The 23137-nt window shown below is 47.6% G+C and overlaps 1 protein-coding gene across 5 annotated transcripts in view; it reads right to left on the reverse strand.

Annotated features, from left to right (window-relative positions):
* Positions 1-321: 321 nt before the first annotated feature.
* The window catches only part of evi5b (ecotropic viral integration site 5b), a 97987-nt gene continuing 75171 nt past the window's right edge, over positions 322-23137 (reverse strand). For 4 of the 5 annotated variants that reach the window (XM_042005498.1, XM_042005501.1, XM_042005500.1 and 1 more), the window contains 2 exons: positions 18858-18953; positions 322-1202 (listed from right to left, as the gene is read on the reverse strand). In XM_042005498.1, the coding sequence (XP_041861432.1) occupies positions 939-1202; positions 18858-18953 (360 nt within the window). In that variant the 3' untranslated portion in view covers positions 322-938. Of the gene's footprint in view, positions 1203-2007; positions 2018-18857; positions 18954-23137 lie in introns of all 5 variants that reach the window. The other variant, XM_042005502.1, reaches the window with a different exon arrangement.

Genomic DNA, 23137 nt, shown 5'->3' on the forward strand with positions numbered 1-23137 from the left:
CCACACACACACACACACACCCACACACAAAGACCTGAATGAAATCAACAACTAACGATGTTTATGGGACTCGGTCCAGTTTTATGTGAAATGAAGACGAATATGAACGTTTGTATAAATCTGTGGTTTCCTAGCTGGATGAAAACAAACCTGCTTGGTGTTTCGCTGTTGAACAGAGTGGCTGTAAAATGTGGTTTTGTGCATGAAATGATGAAAAGTTGAGGCTCAGCTCTGAAAACCGCGAGAAATCACTTCCTGGAAGCTTCAGCGGAAGACAGCGTCGCCATGAAACGTCCCACAGAAGCTCGCAGTCACATGACCTTCACACCAGAGATTATACTTTTTATTTTATTCATCTCACACCAGTCTGCCGCATCTCCTGCCATAGTGTCACCACGTGGCCTCAAAACATTGTAAACTGCATCTTCATTATTATCTTTATTTCAGAATCTTTCCTGGACAAAGTGGCTGAAGTCCACAGGGACCTGGTCTCTGGAGGACCAGACTCGGAACATGTGCTTTACTTTCAGAAGCACTAAAAACAGGTTTTTAATGTTTTTTCATTTTTAAATTATATCCCTTTTTCACACAATAAATCTAAACATATGTGCAGTAATAGAAACAGATCAACACATTTACATATTTACACACCTGCAGGCCAGGTGGTGCAACATGATGAAGCTAGCTAGCCGTAGACGCAGGCTAGTCTGGGCGTCATGGACACCTGGTGATAACTGATCCACTTCTGAGGTTATAAAATGCTGTTAAAATATAAAACCATGACCCCCCACCCCCCACCCCATCACTGCTGACGTCCAACAAACATACAAAGTCGGATATGAAATGAAACATTTCTGGTTTGAAATTCAAAACTCAAACACATCTAACATGGTTGCTGGGAAAAGCTCCTCCCAGCTCCTCCACCCAGCAGACTCTGGTCAAACAGTGGTGGACTTGTGGCTGCTGCTCTGAGGCACAGAGAGCCGCAGGGCCTCCCCGTCATCCTCTTCATCCTCGCTGTCCGTGTCCCCAAGTTTAGGGTGCAGTTTGATGCGTCTGCTGCTACTTTGCTGGGGTTCCTGGAGGTGGGGGTCATCTGAAGACTGGTAGGACTCACTGATGCCCTTGTAGTGATTTATAATATGGATCCTATCAAAGGTGGGACGAGTGGCCGCGCCCCTCTGTCCTTGCAGGCAGCAAATCTGAGAGGAAACATGAGAAAAGTCAACAGATTTAAAACAACAGCACTGTCTGCCTAACTAACTGGTGAAGCTGCTGCAGTAGGACTAGTTATCTGTGACGGTGGGGGCAGCAGCATGATGACGAGGCTTTCACACCTCTAACAGGAAGTAGTTGAAAAGCAGAAAGGATGGTGTGAATGTGTTCGTCTCTGCATGTATAACCTGATTAAACTCGGAGAACAAACACTTGCAGAGACCAACCCAGACTAAAAAGCAGCTTGATGCTCCACAGAGCCGTGCAGACAGTCGCAGGAGGAAACGTGAGCAGCCACAAGTCTATGATGTCTGGGACAGCCCACAATAACTAACCAATAACAACTAAACCAATAACTAACCAATAACAACTAAACCAATAACTAAGACACTTCTGGACCATAAAGTGAATTTATTTTCTTCTCACTTTTTCTGCCCCATCAATGCCCCCTACAAACACCCAGTCCTCTTCCTCCAGCTAGTTCAAACATTGACACATTGACTGACAACCAATTGGACTAAAAATCTCTAAAAGGTATTGCTGGAATATACAGTCATCTTTTATTTTTAATTAATCAAAATAAATTAGAGGGGTGGATACACAGCACTAACAATGGGGAGAAATAAAATAGGAGAACAGGGGTTATTATTACAAGATCAACATCTAACGACTTCCTGTTGATGGAACCTGGTACACATGTGGAAGAATTCAGGTCCGTCTCCAATGGCTACAATTAACAACATTAACAACAACAGAGGTACAGGTCTAAACAAGGTGTGATGGAAAACTCACCTGGGTTAGCCTGCCATGCAAGAGACAGACATGTTGGAAGAAAGTCCAGTTCAGGGAACAGAACCCAATACACAGAACAACACACAGTCCACCTGTACCTGAGGCCTCAACCCTGAAGTCTGAACCCTGAAGCCTGAACCCTTAACTCTGAACCCTGAGGCCTGAACCCTGATGTCTGAACCCTGAACCCTTAACTCTGAACCCTGAAGCCTGAACCCTTAACTCTGAACCCGGAGGCCTAAACCCTTAACTCTGAACCCTGAGGCCTGAACCCTGAAGTCTGAACCCTGAAGCCTGAACCCTGAGGCCTGAACCCTTAACTCTGAACCCTGAGGCCTGAACCCTGAAGTCTGAACCCTGAGGCCTGACAGCCTGCAGTTGGTCTACAGGGAGACCCGTTCTATGGAGGATGCTGTTTCCATAGTGCCTCACATGACCCTGACTCACCTGCAGCATCCCAACACCTGTGTTAGGACGCTTTTTGTGGACTTCAGCTCAGCCTTTAACACTGTTCTCCTGGACCTGCTGGTCTTGGTGGTGAGGATAAAAGTCAGCATCTTCACCGTTGATCCTCACCGCTGGAACACCACAGGGTTGTGTGTTCGGCCCCGCCCTCTTCACCCTCTTCACACAGGACTGCTCCGCCATCCACCCACCATAACGGCTGGGAAGTCTGCAGAAGATCCCACCGTGGTGGGTCTCATATCCAACAATGATGAGACCACTACAGAGAAAAGGTGCAGAGTCTCTCTCAAAATGGTGTTCCAAGAACAATCTGGTTCTTATCAACAAGACCAGGGAGGTCCTAATAGATTCCAGGAGGTCCAGGAAGACTGAGCATGCTCCTCTCTGCATCCACGGAGAGGCAGTGGAGCGGGTGGACAGCATGAAGTTCCTGGACATCCACATTTCCTCTAACCTCTCCTGGACTGAACACTTCCACCTGGTGAAGAAGCCCGACAACAGCTCTTCTTCCTCAGGAAGGTGAAGCGACGGGACTCTCTTCTCAGCTGCTGGTGAACTTCTACAGAACCTCCATGGAGGGCATCCTGTGTCTCAGAGTGACGGTACGGCAGCTGCACAGGACCAGAGGAGCTTAGCCGGGCTGGTGAGGACAGCTCAGGGGATTGTAGGCCGCCATCTACCAGATCTAGACTTCATCTACACTGCCCGAGTCCAGAAGAGGGCCAGACGCACTGTAGTCGACTCCGCCCACCCGGGCAACGCCCTGTTTGTACCGCCTCCATCAGGAAAGCTGGACAGGAGCATTAAAACCACCACAGACAGACTCAGGGGCTTTCCTCACAAGCCGAATTGCAGTAAAACTGCAAAAGTATTTTAGCAATCCACCTTTCATCCCCGTGAAGCCAGGAAACCGATCATGTCTGAAACCAGGTACCAAGGTGGATCGGTGAGACCTCCATCGTCTGTGGTCCTGTGAGGACAGCATAGCAGCACCACTAGAGGACATGATATCAGTGTGATGAACGCGCGGCAAACACAACAACAATCCCGGCATTGGTGACCAGCTGTGTTGTGCTGCTGCAGACAGTCCTGGCTCGTGTGCAGCTTTAGCACCAAAATGCTCGGCTGGTACACCACAGTGCTGCTGTACCATCACCAGCAGACATGTCATTATCTGCACATGCGCTACGTCTGGTACTAGCTCTGAGGGTTAGTCTTTAATCACCGTAGCGCCCCCCACAGCCTGGTAGTATGTACTACAGTGGTTTCGTGTGGATGTTGAAGCCTTTCTCTAGTTGTTGACAACGTTTTCACACCTGAACCGGCTTCAGTGCTGTGTGGACATAGCCTCAGAGACAGCTTCTTCCCCAGAGCTGTGGAAGCAACAGCCCCCCTGTAGTTCAACACTTACAGTTCACCCCCCTACAGTACTCAAACACATGCACACACCCCTCCACACACACACTGAAGATTCACACCGTCTCACACACACACACCTTTACACATTATTGGGGTTAAAGGAACTAGTCTGATTTAAGTCATATTTATCTGAAAGATTTCAGTTTGTTAATGTAAATGATGAGTCTTGAGTGATAAACAAGATAGCGCCTGTGTGCTGGGCTGCTGGTCTGTCCCCGATAGATTTGTTTATATTTGTGCTCTTAGCATTAAAAAAAGAAGAGTCTATGCTGGTACATAATCATATCATACCATTGTTGAATTCTAACATTGTCGCCATAATCTAGTCCTATTTAGTAATGGTGGACAAAAAACCTTCCACCGGTCCTGGCAGGACCAGCAAAAAACTGAAGTTCACCTTGACAAAGAATGTGACATGGCCATGGCGTAGATTATTCTATTCTATTCTATTCCATTCTATTCTACAGTCATTTAGCAGGTACTTTTCTCTTAATTACAAGATCACGATTTTATCAAACAACATCATCTTGGACATAAGTGCAGCAGCTTCTTCAGTACCTGGTTGAGCCAAAGAGCTGGACAAATCTTTCTAACTCATTCTGAGTAGAAGAGTTAAGCTAAGTGTGGAAATGCTCCTTAAACAACTGAGTCTTTAGCTTGCTTTTAAAAGTGGATAAGGACTCTGCGGATCGGACGGAGTTTGGTAGATGGTTCCACCACGGGGAAACAACAGAGGAGAAGAGTGTAGCTACTGATGTGGCGCCACCTTGTGGTGGGAGCACTAGGCGTCTTTCACTGGCAGAGAGTAACTGTGGAGAGGGAGTGTAGCTCTGGATTAAGGAGTGAAGGTAGACCGGAGCCGTTTGGGTTATTGTTTTGTAAGCCAGAAGCAGAGCTTTGAAACTGATGCGCTGCAACTGGAAGCCAGTGGAGAGCGATTAGCAGCGGAGTGACATGAGCTCTTTTGGGCTGGTTGAAGACCAAACGTGCTGCTACGTTCTGGATCATCTGCAGAGGTTTAACTGAGCATGCAGGCAGGCCAACCAATAAGGAGTTGCAGTAGTCAATGCGTAAAATGACCAGAGCCTGGACCAGGAGCTGGGCCTTGTCTTCAGTCAGGTAGGGTCTGATCCTCCTGATGTTGTAGAGAGCAAATCGGCAAGATCGAGCAACCGAGGCAACATGGTCCTTAAAGTTCAGCTGGTTGTCTACCATGACACCAAGATTCCTGATAGAAGACGTAGACACAAGCGTGATGGAGTCAAGCTGCACGCTTATCTGTGGTGGTAAGGAAGGACTGGCTGGAAAGACAATATTACCTTTAGGGGTGTCCATGCCCCATTTTTTCCTGGAGCCAGGTGACACCTGCCGGGCCCCCTTGGTCAGCTTTGATGATGGCGAGACTCATCGGCCCCCTCACCCACCCCCCATCCGGTTGAACCTGTGTCGGGAGAATCTCTGAAACGTGAAGCCACTGTTTTGTGCTCCCCATTTGAAAAAAGTCTATAAACCAGTTCCTGCCAGGGTTGGTCTGGTGAACGCCAGATCACTGGGCAATAAGACCTTTATTCTTCGGGACTTCTTTAGCTCCCGTGAACGGAATTTCTTGTGCGTCACTGAGGCATGGCTGAAAGATCTGGAGTTTTGTTGGAACTTTTACCTTTGCATTGCTGCTTTTTTAATTTGCCATGGATATTAAGGAGGGAGAGCAATCGTCTACAAAAAGGATTTGAAATGTAAGCAATGGATTCTAAAACCTTCATTTTGCAGCTTTGAACTAACCTTATTTGAGGAGAGTTGAATAAACCCGGTTTTCTGTGCTGTTGTGTACTGACACCCCAGTGCAATAAGAATTTTATAGATGACTTCTGACTTTTTAGCTGGGATTATGCCAAGCTACGATCATGTTCTTATTGTTGGAGAGTCTAATATTCATGTGTGTTGTCCTGATAAACTGCTGGTAAAGGACTTCTTAAGCCTCAGTGATTCTTCTAAATTGGTGCAGTGTGTATCCGGCCCGACACACCAGCATGGCCACACACCGGGTCTGGTTCTTACGTATGGTCTGCCAGTGTCCCACTGTGACTCTGGACTTTTAGATTTTATGTCTGTTCTATTTGATGTTGGTTTTAAACGAACTGCAGTTAAAGCTTCTTCTCGGAGCTGCCGGACTTTTAACTCTTCCTTTGCCGCTCAGTTCTCTGCTGCTTTTAATCAGCTTCATGTTCCCCCAGACTTTTCCTCCGATGATACAGAGAAGCTCAGCTCCTGGTTTGAGACGTATTTCTAAACCAGCCTGGATTCTGTGGTTCCACTTAAAACCAAGTACTTTAAGGCTAAACCTGAGCCCTGGTTTAATGACAGGACTCGGGCTGCAGGAGGGAGTGTTGCTGAGCAGAAAGAGGATGGAAGACATCAAATTACGTGAAGCTGCGGGCATCGGTACCAGAGCACCAAAAAGAGGAAAAAAAGGAAACACTTTGAAACTATCATCCTATCTAGCCGACATAACCCTTGTGTGTTATTTAACATAATTAACTAGGTTCTTAATCCTCCACAGAATGTATGTTTGGAAGCTTCTCATGAGATGTGTAACAATTTCTTGAAAGTTTTTTACTGAAAGAGTTGCTACCTGTGGAGCCTTCACCTCATCCCCTGACTGACCGCTCAACCTCAGCCCTGGCTGTTTGAGCCCTTGTCTCGCTCTCTCTTAGGGGATGTATGAGGCATCTTAAGGCCTCGGCCTCCCTTCTTCTCTTCCCAAAAATTTCAATAAGAGGGTATTTCCCTAATTACCACTGTTTTTGGACAGAAACAGCACAGTAAGGGTTTTTTAATTGGGTTTGAAAGCCCTCTTAAATCTGCATTATTAAAGGTCATTAATGGCACCTTCTTAGTATGTGATTCAGGTGACTGTTGTTTTGGTTTTGCTTAATTTAATTGCTGCATTTGACATAGTAAATCACAACCTTTTACTTTCCCACTTAAATCAACTTGTAGGTATCCATGGCACAGCACTTGATTGGTCCAAGTCTTACCTGGTGGATAGGTCCTTCTGTGTCAGTATGTTAGACTCTATCATGTGCTCCCCTGTCATGTGGAGTCCCACAAGGCTCAGCTCTTGGGCCACTGTTTCTTCACTGTATTTACTGCCTCTGGGTTCCATCCTGAGAAAGCATGGAGTTGCCTTCCACTGCTATGCTGACGACTGCCAGATCTACCTGCCACTAAAGAGGAGTAATGTCTTCTTGATCAGAACTCTTAGATTGTTTGGAGGATATTAAAGCTTGGTTGGCCCTGAACTTTTGCAATTTTATTGAAAACAGAGGTAACAGTGTTTGGAAAAAATGGCTCCTTTGAATCCACTTCTGTTGATTTGGGACCCCTGACAGGATACTTTGAGAAAACCATTATCAACCTGGGTTTCAAGTTGGACTGGGATTTTAAATTAGCCAAATTAGAGACGTAGTCATGTTTTTATCATTTAAGGCACTCGACAAAAGTTAAATCTTTTCTCTCCACATTTTTTTAAACTTTGATATATGCGGCAGGGGGCGGCATGGCTCAGTGGGTAGAGTGGTCGTCCTGTAGCCCAAGGGTTGCCCAAGGATCCCGGCCCGGAGAGCTCATGTCGAGGTGTCCCTGAGCAAGACACTGAACCCTAATTGCTCCTGTTGGGTCATGTTTGAGCACCTTGCTTGGTTGCTTCCACCTTCAGTGTGTGAATGTGTGTGTGAATGGGTGAATGTAATGTATGATGGAAAGCACTTTGGGTAAAAGCCCAATATAAGTACAGACCAGTTACCATTTTACCATTTACTTTTATTTAATCTCGGTAAGATTTCTCTAATGGACTTCATGTAGGAGTAAGCCAGTCCTCATTGTTACATCAACTGGTGCAGAATGCCGCTGCAGGACTTTTAATGGGCACTGACAGAAGGGAATACATTACCCTGTCCTGGCTTCACTCCACTGGTGCCAGTCCATTTTAGAGTTGATTTTAAACTTCTTATGTTTGTTTTTAGGTGTGTAACTGGCCTTGCCCCGCCTTACCTCTCTGAGCTTCTTCTCAGTCCCTGAGGTTAGCAGACCAGCTGCTCCAGCAGGGACCAGGTACAGGTAGAAGCTCAGAGGGGACCAGACCATCTCTGTTGCTACTCCACAATAATCTGCCTTTACCCATCACAGAAGCTCCTTCACTGTCCATTTTTAAAACTTGTCTTAAAACCCATTTTTATTTTTTGGTTTTAACCCCAGTGAGACTTTTTTTTTTTAAATTGGTTTAGCTATTCTTATGTCTCATATTTTTATTTGCATGTATATGAATTTTTATTTTTGTGCAGCACTTTCTTTCAGCTGTGGTTGTTTTAAAGTCCTTAATAAATAAAGTTGGTATGGTCTGTTATGTAAATACCCCTGAAGGGCTTATACTCAATCATGAGTCAATTCGGAAACGGGCTAGGACTGAACACATTGCTCGTTTCTTTATTTTCGAACTTACAGGTTCCCTGTAACACAAACCCAAACACTAGTTACGCTTACCCAACATGGTCAGAGCAAGTCACTGAGTTCCTCAGGGTTCTGTACTTGGACTAATACTTTTCATGTTATGCAAAACCTTAGGTAAAATCATTAGACAGTATGGTATAAATGTTAATTGCTATGCAGATGATCGTCAAATTTACTTTACTGATGAGTTTGTTAGATTACAAAGATGTCTTAAAGACAAAGACCTGGATAACTGAATTTTCTATTTCTAAATTCATACTAGACTGAGGTTGTTCTCTTTGGACCTGAAAAACTCAGGACAAATTGTCTAGCTATGTATTTAATCAGGATAGCATTAATTTGGCTTCCAGTGCTACAGTGAGGCATGAGGATTTGTCCTTTGGCTCTCTTATAAAACAGATTTCTAGAACAGGCTCCTTTCACCTACGTGAAATTGCAATAATTAGGGACACCCTATCCCAGAGTAATGCAGAAAAAATAGTCCATGCCTTCACTCTTTCCAGATTACTGCAATTCCTCATTAATGTTCTGTCCCGAATATGCCCTGAAAAGTCTCCAGCTGGTCGAAAATACTGCTCTGATGGGCTCTGATGAGAACTAGCAGGAGAGATCATATTTCTCCAGTTTTAGCCTCTCTTCACTGGCTCCCTGATAAATCTAGGAAAGAATTTAAAATTCTTCTTCTCCTCACATATAAACCTTTCCATGAGCAGGTTCCAACGAAAGATGGCGCCGGTGTACGTGGCTGCTCGTCTGTTGCTCTCCCTTTGGTTTAAGTTTTTGCTGATTTTATGCTTGGGCTCGCTTCTTTCGGAATGTCTGCTGATGTATGATCGTAAGTTTCTTCTGGAACTTCAGTATAATGCTGGAGTTCCATCAAGGGTCTGCTACAGCCATCATACAACTCTCCCCCCGTTGCTATCGGGCATTCCGGCTCACCTGTTCAGGGCGTCGGCCCTCCTCCTGCGGCAGAGATGCTCCCGCAAACGCGGCAAACGCGGTGGTCATCTGGTGAGGCTTAAGACATCCCTGGCTCGCTTCTCCTCGCTTTTCCAACTGGGATCTGGATCGTATGCGGTGCCCTGGCGTTCCCTGGATCCTCCTGATGTCTGCCTTGTACCTGTCGCTGGCTTTGTGGGCCAACCCCGCCGCTCCTCTTCTCCTCGACTCCGTCGGCGCGGGGTGAATCCCGGGAATCTGAGGATTTGCCGTGCAGCTGATCACGCTGTGGTAGCCCGCCTGGCTAGGTTGGCTAACCCCGTCACCACACTCCACCTCGGTCTGCTCAACATCCGTTCTCTTACAAACAAGGGGGATCTCATCCAGGATCTCATCTCGGACTGTAAGTTGGATTTTCTCTGTTTAACTGAAACATGGCAACAGCCCAATGACTTTATTCATCTGAACTCATCCGCGCCACCTGAGTTTGTTTACATGTGTAAACCTCGCGGCTCCGGTAGGGGGGGTGGTCTCGCGATGATTCACCGCCGGCAGTGGAAAGTAAAGCCACTTGAGGCTCTGGCACTTAATTCATTCGAATACATGGCCTTACAACTCTCTGGTTCATCTCCTATTATTCTATGTATTGTGTACCGACCACCTAAACCCAACAAGGGCTTTTTGAATGACTTTGCTGCTCTTCTGGCCCATCTATCCTCACTCTCTCCAAATCTGATAATACTTGGTGACTTCAACATTCATATGGACAAGGACAATAATCCTCTTTCCAGAGACTTTGGTTCCTGTCTAAACAGTTTTGGACTGCACCAATATATAAATTTCTCTACTCACTCCAAAAATCATATTTTGGACTTGGTTTGCTGCTCTGGTGTAATTCCTACAGATTCTATAGCCCATCACATTCCATTCTCCGATCACAAATTAATCTCCTTTAAAATAAGTGTGTCTCTTTATAAAACCCACCCTCCCCGTTTAATTTCCTTCAGGAAAATTAAGGATATCAATCTTGACACACTGTCTTCTGCCATAAATAACCTCCCAACTCCCTGCAATGTTTCCACTCCTGATAATTTAGTTTCTCAATACAATGGCAACCTCAAGAACCTTCTAAACATCTTTGCTCCACTAAAACACAGATGTGTCTCCTTCTCCCGCTCTGCTCCATGGTTCACTCCCACCCTGCGCCAACTTAAAGCCGAAGGACGCCGGCTTGAACGCCTTTCCAAGAAAACTGGACTCACCATCCACAAGGACATGTACAATAGCCACATTCTTCTGTATAAGGACTGTATTGCTTCAGCAAAATCCACATACTATTCTGGTTTAATCTGCTCTAATGAAGGAAATTCCAAATCTCTCTTTTCACTGTTCAATAATATCACCAAACCTCCGGACATGTTCCCTCCTCATCTTTACTCAACTGACGTCTGCAATTCCCTTTTGTCCTTCTTTACCTCAAAAATCTCTGACATCCATCAACAGCTTGCCACTGGAGGAGCTGCTTTCTCCATCACAGACCCTCTACCTCCATTTCTTTCTATCCCACACCCGTTCTCAGATTTCACTCTTCCATCCCCTTCTGATATTTCTGAACTGATTCAGAAATCCAAACCTTCCACCTGCCTGCTCGACCCTCTACCTACAGTCCTAGTCAAAGCTTGTCTCCCGTCATTGGTTCCTCACATCACTGCCGTCATTCATTCCTCCCTCACCACCGGATATGTTCCACTAGCCTTCAAGACAGCTGCTGTTACTCCGATCATCAAAAAACCTGGTGCTGATCCATCTGACTTCAATAACCTTCATCCCATTTCTAATCTTCCCTTTCTCTCCAAAATTCTGGAAAAGGTTGTCGCCTCTCAGCTCCACAAACACCTCACTAACAATAACCTTTATGAACAATTCCAGTCTGGCTTCCGTCCTTTTCACAGAACAGAATCTGCTCTGCTAAAAATCACCAACGACCTGCTGATGGCAGCTGACTCCGGTCTTCTCACAATCCTCATCCTCTTAGATCTCAGTGCAGCATTTGACACCATCTCACACAACATCCTCCTCAATAGACTGGCAGCCCTTGGTGTTTCTCATACTCCTCTCACTTGGTTCTCCTCCTATCTCTCTAACCGCACACAGTTTATTCAACTCAAGACCCACACTTCAGAGTCACTCCCTGTCTCGGCCGGTGTACCCCAGGGATCAGTCCTGGGCCCTCTTCTGTTCATCACATATCTTCTCCCCCTTGGCTACATTTTCCGTAAACATAATATCAACTTCCACTCCTACGCAGACGACACCCAGCTCTACATCTCCTCCAAACCGCACTCCTCTCTTCCTCCTTCCTCTTTCTCCGACTGCCTCCAGGAAATTAAAGCATGGTTCTCTTCCAATTTTCTCAAACTCAACAGCAGTAAAACTGAAGTTCTACTTGTCGGCACGCCCTCCACTCTAACCAAGTCTCACAGTTTCTCCATCAACATTGACAGTTCTACCATTTTCCCCTCCCCACAGGTCAAGAGTCTCGGCGTCATTCTCGACAGCACCCTATCATTTCAAGCCCACATCAATAGCATTACTCGGTCTGCCTACTTCCACCTTCGTAATATCAATCGTCTACGCTCTTCACTCACTCCACATGCTGCTGCAATCCTTATCCATAGTCTTGTCACATCCCGCATCGACTACTGTAACTCATTCCTCTTCGGTCTTTCCAATAAATCACTTCAGAAACTGCAGCTTCTCCAGAACTCTGCTGCTCGTATCCTGACTCGCACCTCTTCCTTTCAACATATTTCCCCTGTACTTCAACAACTCCACAGGCTCCCAATAAAATACAGAATTAACTATAAGTTACTGGTCCTCACTTTCAAAGGTATTCACCATCTGGCCCCTCCTTATCTGTCTGATCTCCTCCATATTGCCACTCCCTCCCGTGCTCTCAGGTCATCCTCCTCCATTCACCTTACTGTTCCCTCTGCCCGTCTCTCTACCATGGGGAGCAGAGCCTTCAGTCGCTCTGCTCCCCAGCTCTGGAACTCACTTCCATCCGAGATTAGGAACATCAACTCCCTTCCATCATTCACATCTGCACTCAAAACCCACCTGTTTAAACTGGCATACTCCCTATAACCCATGTATACTGACTGTTTTGTGTAATTTTTATATCAATGTCCGTTATCTCTTTTAACTCTTATGTAATTTATGTTTTTATTGTCTTTTTATTTATTTTTTATTTTTGTGTACGGTGACCTTGGGTGTTTGAAAGGCGCCAAGAAATAAAATGCATTATTATTATTATTATTATTATATCAAAGATCTCACAGTTCTATATATTCCCACCAGACCTCTTCTCTCGCAGACTGCAGGTCAGCTGTGGTTCCCAGAGTCTCTAAGAGTCCAGTGGGAGGCGCCTCTCTTATGGAACCTGCTCCCAGTTTGGGGTTGGGAGGCAGACGCCCTCTCTACCTTTAAGATCAGGCTTAAAACACTCCAACATCAGGAGCATGTGGGCCGGATTAAAAACTCTTCCTGACTACAAAAAGAAGACCAGCAGTACTGAGGTGATGTCTGTATTTCTGCCTGAAGATCTTAACACCTTTTCTGCCCCCTTTGAGAGCACCTCTACAGATACAGAGGTACAAAAGGCTCAGGAGGACCACTGCCCACCTGTGATCACCAGGGCAGACGTGTGCAGAACTTTAAAAAGGATAAACAAACATAAGGCGACTGGACCTGACAGCATCCCCGGCAAAGCTCTCAAGGTGTGTGCAGACCAGCTGGCAGATGTCTTTTCAGAAATTTTCAATATGTCACTGCTCCAGTCTGTAGTCCACACATGCTTCAAGAGAACCAGAATCCTTTCCTGAATGACTACCGCCCAGTAGCACTCACTTCCACCATCATGAAGTGCTTTGAGCGGTTAGTCAAGTCATTCATTACTTCTTCCATCCCAGACCCACTTCAGTTTGCCTAGAGGCCCAACAGGTCAATGAAGATGCCATCGCCTTCACCCTCCACACTGCCCTTTCCAATCTGGACCAGATGGACACATATAAGAATGCCGTTTATTGACTACAGCTCAGCATTTAACACCATTGTGTCCTCCAAACTTCTCACTAAGCTCAGAGACCTCGGGCTCAACAGCGCCATCTGTGACTGGATCCTGAACTTCTTGACAGGCAGACCACAGGTGGTGCAGATGGGCGGCACCACCTCCTCCACCCTGACTCTGAACACCGGCACCCCCCAGGGCTGTGTGCTCAGTCCTCTGCTGTACTCCTTGTTCACGCATGATTGCGTAGCCACCCACAGCTTCAATACCATCGTTAAATTTGCTGACAATACGACCGTCATTGGCCTGATCACCGGTAATGACGAGACGGCCTACAGAGTGGAGGTCAGAGGCCTGACATCTTGGTGTGAGGACAACAATCTCCATCTTAACGTCAACAAAACTAAGGAACTGATTGTGGACTTCAGGAGGAGGCAGAGGGAGGAACATGCCCCCCTTTCCATTAACGGGGCTATGGTGGAACGAGTCAACAACTTCAGGTTCTTTGGGGTTCACATCAGTGAGGACCTCACCTGGACTCATCACACTGACTTTATTACAAAGTCAGCCAGACCGCAGGCTATGGAAGCTCAACATGGACTCAAGGATACTCTGCAGCTTTTATAGATGCACCATAGAGAGCATCCTGACTGGCTGCATCACCGCCTGGTACAGCAGCTGCACCGCCCCCCACGGCAAGGCTTTACAGAGGGTGGTGAAAATTGCTCAGCACATCACAGGGACGGTCCTGTCATCCATGGAGGACCTCTACACCCAGCGGTGTAGGAGGAAGGCCACCAAAATCATTAAGAACCCCAGCCACCCCATTCACAAACTGTTTTATCTGCTACCTTCTGGCCGACGGTTTGGCAGCATTCAAACCCGTCCCACCAGCTCAGGGACGGCTTCATACTGCAGGACATAAGACTTCTAAATGCTGTTAGCAGCAACGTCACCTTTAAATAACAACATCTTTTTATTGCTTATATTTTATTGTATAACTTATTTGCAGTATTCTTGCTTTTTGTGTTTGACTATTTTTATGTGGTTTATATTCTTTTTAGCTTTGTTAGGAGAACCTTGGATCTAAGAATTTCACTGTCAATGATTATTGATGTAATTGTTGTGCAATGACAAAATTAATTCATTCCTTCATTCGTTCGTTCGTTCATTCATTCATTCATTCATGCATTCATTCATAAAATCTTCCTTTCTGATAAATTTTTATAGCTAGCCATCATTTACTTATGCTGCCATCTGCCACTGCTGAGGGACATCCCATGATGCACTGGGCTCTTCCTCTTCATCTCTCTGCTCATCATCTTCCATGTAGAAGCATGTGACAGAGAGGAATGGAGTAGGCGCACACAACATGCTCTCCAATACTGACCTGAAAACATTAAAACCTTTTTGTAGGTTGCCATTTTTTGGCCTTCTCCGGGCACCAGACAGGGATGCTTCCTCTCCCACCTCCTATTTGACCCAGCTGTCGAGCCTTTGGCTATCTGGTTTCAGGGTGAGGGAAGGGTTGAGGGCATCACCAGGAATGGTATCACCCATAAACTGTCTCTATACGTGAATGACCAAGTGTGTCAAACCTGGCTTCATCCATCCCAGTTATTGTAGACATTCCAACCCAATTTGGCAGATATTCTGGTTATAGACTAAATTTTTGTAAAAGCAAGTCCCTTCTCGTCAACTGACTAGCTAGGGAGATTCCAAATCAATGGTCTCAGATGAGTTTCTATACTTAGTGTATTCATCACCACTTCCTTTGGGGACCTTTTTTAGCAAATATTTTCACCCTCTTATTGATAAGTGGAAGCTTCCTATGACTCACTGGTTCGCTCTCTCTCTTTCCCTAGCTGGCAGAGTTAACCTGATGAATATGGTGATTCTCTCAAAATTTCTTTATTTGTTTCAACATATTCTAAATTTTATGAGAAGACTTTTTTTTCAGATAATATTGCAGGTTTTGTGGGTGAATAACCTACCCTGTATTAGAATAGTTGTTTTACAAGTCCCCCAAAAACTGGGCGGCCTCGCACTGTCCATTGGGCATGTAACATTAACAAACTTCCTAATTGGCTCAACAGAGGAGCGGACACAGGTCCTTCATGGGCTCAGATAGAATGTCGTTCTTTAAAGTTTTCCCTACAGTCCCTTCTGCCTGCTCGACTCCCTCTCAAGATTCATAATGTCTCACAAAACCCCTACCCTCACTCCACCAAACCACCCACCTGGGTCCCCAATTGATTTTTTGCTTACCTTCAACCCTGTCCAAAGACGCTCCATCTCGGTGATCTACAACGTCATTTACTCCTTTAGACCTGACCAACTGACTCACCTGAGACCAGTCTGGGAGGAGGAGATGGGAGTACCAATACCAGACAACCATCCATCAATCCATTTTCTGCTTCCCCTCCTGGATGGTGGACCAGAATCTCCTCAAAACCTTCCGGAAGTCATTCTCCATGGCCTCTCCAAACTCCTCCCATGGACGAGTTTTTGCCTTAGTGACCACCGAAGCTGCGCTCCGCTTAGCCCGCCGATACCCATCAGCTGCCTCTCGAGTCCCACAGGCCAAAAAGGCCCGATAGGATTCCTTCTTCAGCTTGACGGCATACCTTACTGCCGGTGTCCACCAATGTGTTCGGGGTTTACCGCCACGACAGGCACCGATGACCTTGCAGCCACAGCTGGCTCCAGCTGGCTGCCTCATCAATAGAGGCACGGAACACAGCTCACTTGGACTCAATGTCCCCCACTTCGCCCGGGACATGGTTGAAGCTCTGCAGGAGATGGGAGCTGAAACTCTTTCTGACAGGGGACTCTGCCAGACGTTCCCAGCAGACCCTTACAACACGCTTGGGTCTGCCAGGCCTGACCGGCATCCTCCCCCACCATCTGAGCCAACTCACCACCAGGTGGTGATCAGTGGACAGCTCGCCCCTCTCTTCACCCGAGTGTCCAGAACATGCGGCCGCAAGTCCGACGACACGACTACAAAGTCGATCATCGAACTGCGGCCTAGAGTGTCCTGGTGCCAAGTGCACATGTGGACACTCTTATGTCTGAACAAGGTGTTCATTATGGACAATCCATGACGAGCACAGAAGTCCAACAACAAAACACCACTCGGATTCAGATCAGGGGGGCCGTTCCTCCCAATCACGCCCCTCCAGGTCTCGCTGTCATTGCCCACATGAGCACTGAAGTCCCCCAGCAGAACGAGGGAGTCCCCGGAAGGAGTGCTCTCCAACACACATCCCCCCCCCCCCTTTTGGGGCGGACTCCAAAAAGGGTGGGTACTCTGAACTGCTGTTTGGTGCATAAGCACAAAAAACAGTCAGGACCCGTCCCCCAACCTGAAGGCGGAGGTAGGCTACCCTTTCGTCCATCAGGGTAAACCCCAACAAACAGGCGCCAAGTCGGGGGGCAATGAGCATGCCCACACCTGCTCGGTGCCTCTCACCGTGAGCAACTCCAGAATGGAAGAGGGTCCAGCCCCTCTCGAGGACAGTGGTTCCAGAGCCCAAGCCGTGCGTCAAGGTGAGTCCAACTATATCTAGCCGGAACCGCTCAACCTTGCGCACCAGCTCAGGCTCCTTCCCCGCCAGAGACATTCCATGTCCCTAGAGCTAGATTTTGCAGCCGAGGATCAGATTGCAAGGGTCGACCGCTGCTCAGCTCACACAGCACCCAACCCCTATGGCCCCTCCTGCACATGGTGAGCCCATGGGCGGGGGGGCCAATGTCACCCTTTCGAGCTGAGCCCGATCGGGCCCCATGGGCAAAGGCCCAGCCACCAAGCACTTGCCTCCGTGCCCCACCTCCAACCCTTGTTCCAGAGGGGGGACCCGGTGCCCCACAGGCAAGGGAAACCTGGGTCGTCATAAGGGTGCTATGCCAGACAACCAGTGGGACCAAATTCTGATGCTAGTTAACTCATCCTCCATGTGTGCCTGACATGGCTTCTTACAATGTTATGTTCTTTTTAGGGAGCATTACACAAACGCCTGGCTGGCGAGGGTCTGCCCAGGCACTAATGGCAGTTGTAATAGGTGAAAGCAATCACCTGCTAATCAAACACACGTTTTCTGGTCCTGTCCAAGCCTTACTGATTTTTGGCACTACATTTTTAATACACTCGCAATAGTGTTTGATACAGGTCTTAGTCCTGGATCTTCTGTGGCCCGGTTTGGTTCCCCTCCACCTACCTACAACATCCAATCTCCCTGTGACAAAGTTTTGTGTATTGGCCTTTACAACTCTACTAGCCAGACTTCTTATCTTGTTTAAGTGGAAAAGATGTTCTCCCCCCCGTTCACACAATAGCTGGCTTAGCAAGGTCCTAACTCATACTACACTTGAGAAGGTCAGGTTCTCACTTGTGGGTTCAGGTGATGTTTTCAAGAAAACCTGGCAGCCTTTACAGAATCTCTAGACAGAACAATTATTTATTTAGAAAGTGATTAGAGTTATTAGCCCCCCTCCACTTGTTCTCCATCCCCCTAATGATTCTAATTATTTGTTTCAGTTTCCTTTCAGATTTAGTGTTTTTTTTGTTCCTTTTAATTTTCTTTCCACAGCGGGTGGGGAGGGATAATGGGTGAGTACGGTTCAGTTATAGAAGCCATTTAGCTTGAATTAAGTTAGTTGTTGTTTCCAGCATGAAAGACAAAGCTCATACTGGCTCTCAGTTTGCCGGGTATTCTGTACACGTCATGCCTTGTTGTACGAAAACCAAATCCCATTAAAGAGAATTATTAAAAAGAAAAAACCTCTGAACTTAAGGATTTACTTAACTCTGAATCCTGAAGTGTGAACTTTAAAGTCTGAACACTTAAGTCAGAACACTGAACTCTATAATATGAATACTGCAGTCATGCTAGGAAACTGATTTAATCAAATAAATCTGACAGACTGGAGTCAAAATGAAAACTGAAAGTTTTAATTAATACGAGTCAGGGAGTAGAAAGTCTGATTCCTAGCAGGTCTGTGTTCAGACAAGAAGACTGCAGCTTGATTTTTTTTCAGACAGGACTGAAAGTAGAATAAAGGGAAATGTCTGAAGACTGAAAGGAAATGCGTTCACCTTTCACTCGTCAGCTACGTTTATTACTGGTGGCATCTTCAGTGTAAGTATATTGAGTTATTTCTGTGTTCAGTGTGTCTTGTTTCTACACTGTAAGATGTTTGGCAAGTCGCATTGCAGAAAAATGTGTAGGTTAGACCTAAGTAGGCCTCTGCAGGAGGTGTGCAGTGTCATCTCCGCACAGGAAGTCTTTGGGTGTAGTTAACACTTCAACTAATCTGTAAAGCTCAAAGCAAAATCTGAGGAAATGTTGTGAAATGCTACATCACAGGCAGCAATAAAATCTAAATTTTGCCAGATAAAAGTACATACGTGAATGTGATTAGTGTTGGCTCTTGTTTGATGCCTCACCTCATGTTTTAGCTCTGCTATCTGATCTTTGAGGTCGCGGATGTACTGGCTCGAATCGGTGTGGTTCAGCTGGCCTTGGACCTTTCCTTCTTCTTTCTGTGAGGAGATCAGACGTTACTGTCAGACATGCGATCAGGCATCAGTCAAACAGAAACAGCAGACCGTTGCCGTGTTTGTTACAGACAGCAGTGAAACACAGCATTGTCTTCAGCTGGGAATAGAACTGTGTGTGGCGGCCGACCAAAGTCACAGATGTGGGGGAAAACAAAACACCATCATTTGTGCTTGGTTTCCTCCTGGGGCCCTGGGGACGAGGCTGGCTGCCAGCTCCAACAGTTAAACGTGATACCGGCCGCGGTGAAGACACCTGCAGCCACTTAGACACAAACACAATCTGAAGCTTTCACAAGGCCAGGAAGCTTTAGGTAAACAGGTGAGGCTGAGTCTTCACCGGCTGGCCAACACACCAAAATACAGACAGAGTTTTCATTCCTGTGGTGAGAACGGGCTGACGTTTGAGGTCCTGGTGGACTTCGTCTTTTTAAGGACAAACGACACTCCGAGTATCAGTTGTTGTTGAGGTTTAGAAGAGAAATAACAGTTAATGAGACTTCCTGGTGTTCAGCTGGGTGAAGCAGCAGGTGTCGGCCGTAGCCACAGATGTCCAACCATGGTCCTCATCGTGTCCCCCACTGCTCCAACCCTGGTCCTCATCATGTCCTCATGTCCCCCTGCTGCTCCAACCCTGGTCCCCATCGTGTCCCCCACTGCTCCAGCCCTGGTCCTCATCGTGTCCTCATGTCCCCCTGCTGGTCCAACGCTGGTCTTCATCGTGTCCTCATGTCCCCCTGCTGGTCCAACCCTGCTCCTCATCATGTCCTCATGTCCCCCTGCTGGTCCAACCCTGGTCCTCATCGTGTCCTCATGTCCCCCTGCTGGTCCAACGCTGGTCTTCATCGTGTCCTAATGTCCCCCTGGTCCTCTTCGTGTCCTCATGTCCCCCTGCTGCTCCAACCCTGGTCCTCATCGTGTCCTCATGTCCCCCTGCTGCTCCAACCCTGGTCCTCATCGTGTCCTCATGTCCCCCTGCTGCTCCAACCCTGGTCCTCATCGTGTCCTCATGTCCCCCTGCTGCTCCAACCCTGGTCCTCATCGTGTCCTCCTGCTGCTCCAACCCTGGTCCTCATCGTGTCCTCCTGCTGCTCCAACCCTGGTCCTCATCGTGTCCTCATGTCCCCCTGCTGGTCCAACTGTGGTCTTCATCGTGTCCTAATGTCCCCCTGGTCCTCTTCGTGTCCTCATGTCCCCCTGCTGCTCCAACCCTGGTCCTCATCGTGTCCTCATGTCCCCCTGCTGCTCCAACCCTGGTCCTCATCGTGTCCTCATGTCCCCCTGCTGCTCCAACCCTGGTCCTCATCGTGTCCTCCTGCTGCTCCAACCCTGGTCCTCATCGTGTCCTCCTGCTGCTCCAACCCTGGTCCTCATCGTGTCCTCATGTCCCCCTGCTGGTCCAACTGTGGTCTTCATTGTGTCCTCATGTCCCCCTGCTGTTAAAACCCTGGTCCTCATCGTGTCCTCATGTCCCCCTGCTGCTCCAACCCTGGTCCTCATCGTGTCCTCATGTCCCCCTGCTGCTCCAACTCTGGTCCTCATCGTGTCCCCCACTGCTCCAACCCTGGTCCTCATCGTGTCCCCCACTGCTCCAACCCTGGTGCTCATCGTGTCCTCATGTCCCCCTGCTGGTCCAACCCTGGTCCTCATCGTGTCCTCATGTCCCCCTGCTGGTCCAACGCTGGTCTTCATCGTGTCCTCATGTCCCCCTGCTGGTCCAACCCTGGTCCTCTTCGTGTCCTCATGTCCCCCTGCTGCTCCAACCCTGGTCCTCATCGTGTCCTCATGTCCCCCTGCTGCTCCAACCCTGGTCCTCATCGTGTCCTCATGTCCCCCTGCTGCTCCAACCCTGGTCCTCATCGTGTCCTAATGTCCCCCTGCTGCTCCAACCCTGGTCCTCATCGTGTCCTCATGTCCCCCTGCTGGTCCAACCCTGGTCCTCATCGTGTCCTCCTGCTGCTCCAACCCTGGTCCTCATCGTGTCCTCATGTCCCCCTGTTGGTCCAACTGTGGTCTTCATCGTGTCCTCATGTCCCCCTGCTGCTCCAACCCTGGTCCTCATCGTGTCCTCATCGTGTCCTCATGTCCCCCTGCTGCTCCAACCCTGGTCCTCATCGTGTCCTCATGTCCCCCTGCTGCTCCAACCCTGGTCCTCATCGTGTCCTCATGTCCCCCTGCTGCTCCAACCCTGGTCCTCATCGTGTCCTCATGTCCCCCTGCTGGTCCAACCCTGGTCCTCATCGTGTCCTCCTGCTGCTCCAACCCTGGTCCTCATCGTGTCCTCATGTCCCCCTGTTGGTCCAACTGTGGTCTTCATCGTGTCCTCATGTCCCCCTGCTGCTCCAACCCTGGTCCTCATCGTGTCCTCATGTCCCCCTGCTGCTCCAACCCTGGTCCTCATCGTGTCCCCCACTGCTCCAACCCTGGTGCTCATCGTGTCCTCATGTCCCCCTGCTGCTCCAACCCTGGTCCTCATCGTGTCCTCATGTCCCCCTGCTGCTCCAACCCTGGTCCTCATCGTGTCCTCATGTCCCCCTGCTGCTCCAACCCTGGTCCTCATCGTGTCCTCATGTCCCCCTGCTGGTCCAACCCTGGTCCTCATCGTGTCCTCATGTCCCCCTGCTGCTCCAACCCTGGTCCTCATCGTGTCCTCATGTCCCCCTGCTGGTCCAACCCTGGTCCTCGTGAAAGCAAGCAGAATGTGACAGAACAGCTCAGTAACGTCTTGTGACTCTTGACACACATCAGCATTGTTGTGGCAGTGACGTTCAGGTTATTCCGAATCTGCAGACACGTTTGTGAGGGAAGTGTGAAAATTCACAGCTGTAGTGTGAAAATGTATGATTCATTTTCTGTTATGACCAAATTTTCTGTTAAACTTATTTTATTCCTTCTTGGTGACAAAAACATTTGATACGATCAGTACAAAACAACTCAGGTGATGACAGCATGAAACCTTTCATGTCGACATAATAAATGCGTGTAGCAGCTAAAACTTTTAGCACAAATCTCTGAGCATGTCATAGAAACCTCAAAATAAACCATGCATGCCACCTTTGGTAGAAACTCTGCTTCAAGATGAGAAACCACTTCCTATCATGCCAAGAGACGGTGGAACTGTGGAGTCTAACAGAGGCCAAACCTCTGTAGACATCTTAGTTTCAGTTTTCCATCATATCACACAATGTTCCTTCAATCTCTGCCGCTGTGATCAGAGCCCGACCTTCACTCAGAGCTGCGAACCATCAGCGACGTGCATCACCATCTCTGAAGAGGAAGCCAAAACATTTTCTCTGAACTTGCATGTTTCCCACTAGTTACAGAAAAAATCACCAAACCACAGACCAAGAAGCCAAAACGTGCACATTGATTTAAAATTTGTCCATCAGACAGGAACAAGGCTTCAGAAAGCGGTAAAGACAGATGAAGATGTGAATAAGTGAAAGGTTGCTGTGTGACGGAGCTGAGCATGAAAAGGAGGGTGGCGGTGGATTTAGCTGCTGCATGGTTTTGCTCCACCACTTAGCAACCAAACCTCAGACCACATGGTGCAGCTGAGGTGAAGGAGGCGAACCGGGGCTGATTTTTTTCTTTTTTCTTGTGGGTGTCATACTTATAAATAGTTTGGGCCTCCACTTTTGGCCATCTGAAACATCTTAAACTCAAAACCAAACCTGCAGCATTTCTGTTGGTTGGTCTGACACCCAAACACAGAAACATTAAATCCAACATGCCGATGTCGTGTTTGCAGACTTCATGTGATAACTAAACATTCTCTTTCATAGATTTTACTCTGTTACTGATTAACCAAAGAAAGCGTCCTCGTCTCCTAACCAGCACTCGGCAGCAGGAACCCATCCCTCCTATCCTGGTGGCTTTGCTCTGGCTCCGGGTTCAGGTCAGGATCCAGCAGAAACTGTTGCTGTTTGTTATTAAAGTGCTAAATGGCTTTGCTCCCCCTGACTTACCAGAACTGTTGACAGTCCACCAGCCCAGCAGGGCTCTACGTTCTGCTGGTCAGGATCTGGTAGAAGGGCCTCGGTCCAGGTGAAGCGATGGCGAATCGGTCCTTTTCCGACATGGTGGAAAAATCTTTCCCACGAGCTCCGCACCCAAACTGATCTGTCTCTGTTCAAGATCTGTTTTAATGTGTTTTGTACTTTTAGTTC

This window comes from Melanotaenia boesemani, chromosome 14 (genome assembly GCF_017639745.1).
Source record: "Melanotaenia boesemani isolate fMelBoe1 chromosome 14, fMelBoe1.pri, whole genome shotgun sequence".
Lineage (NCBI taxonomy): Eukaryota > Metazoa > Chordata > Actinopteri > Atheriniformes > Melanotaeniidae > Melanotaenia > Melanotaenia boesemani.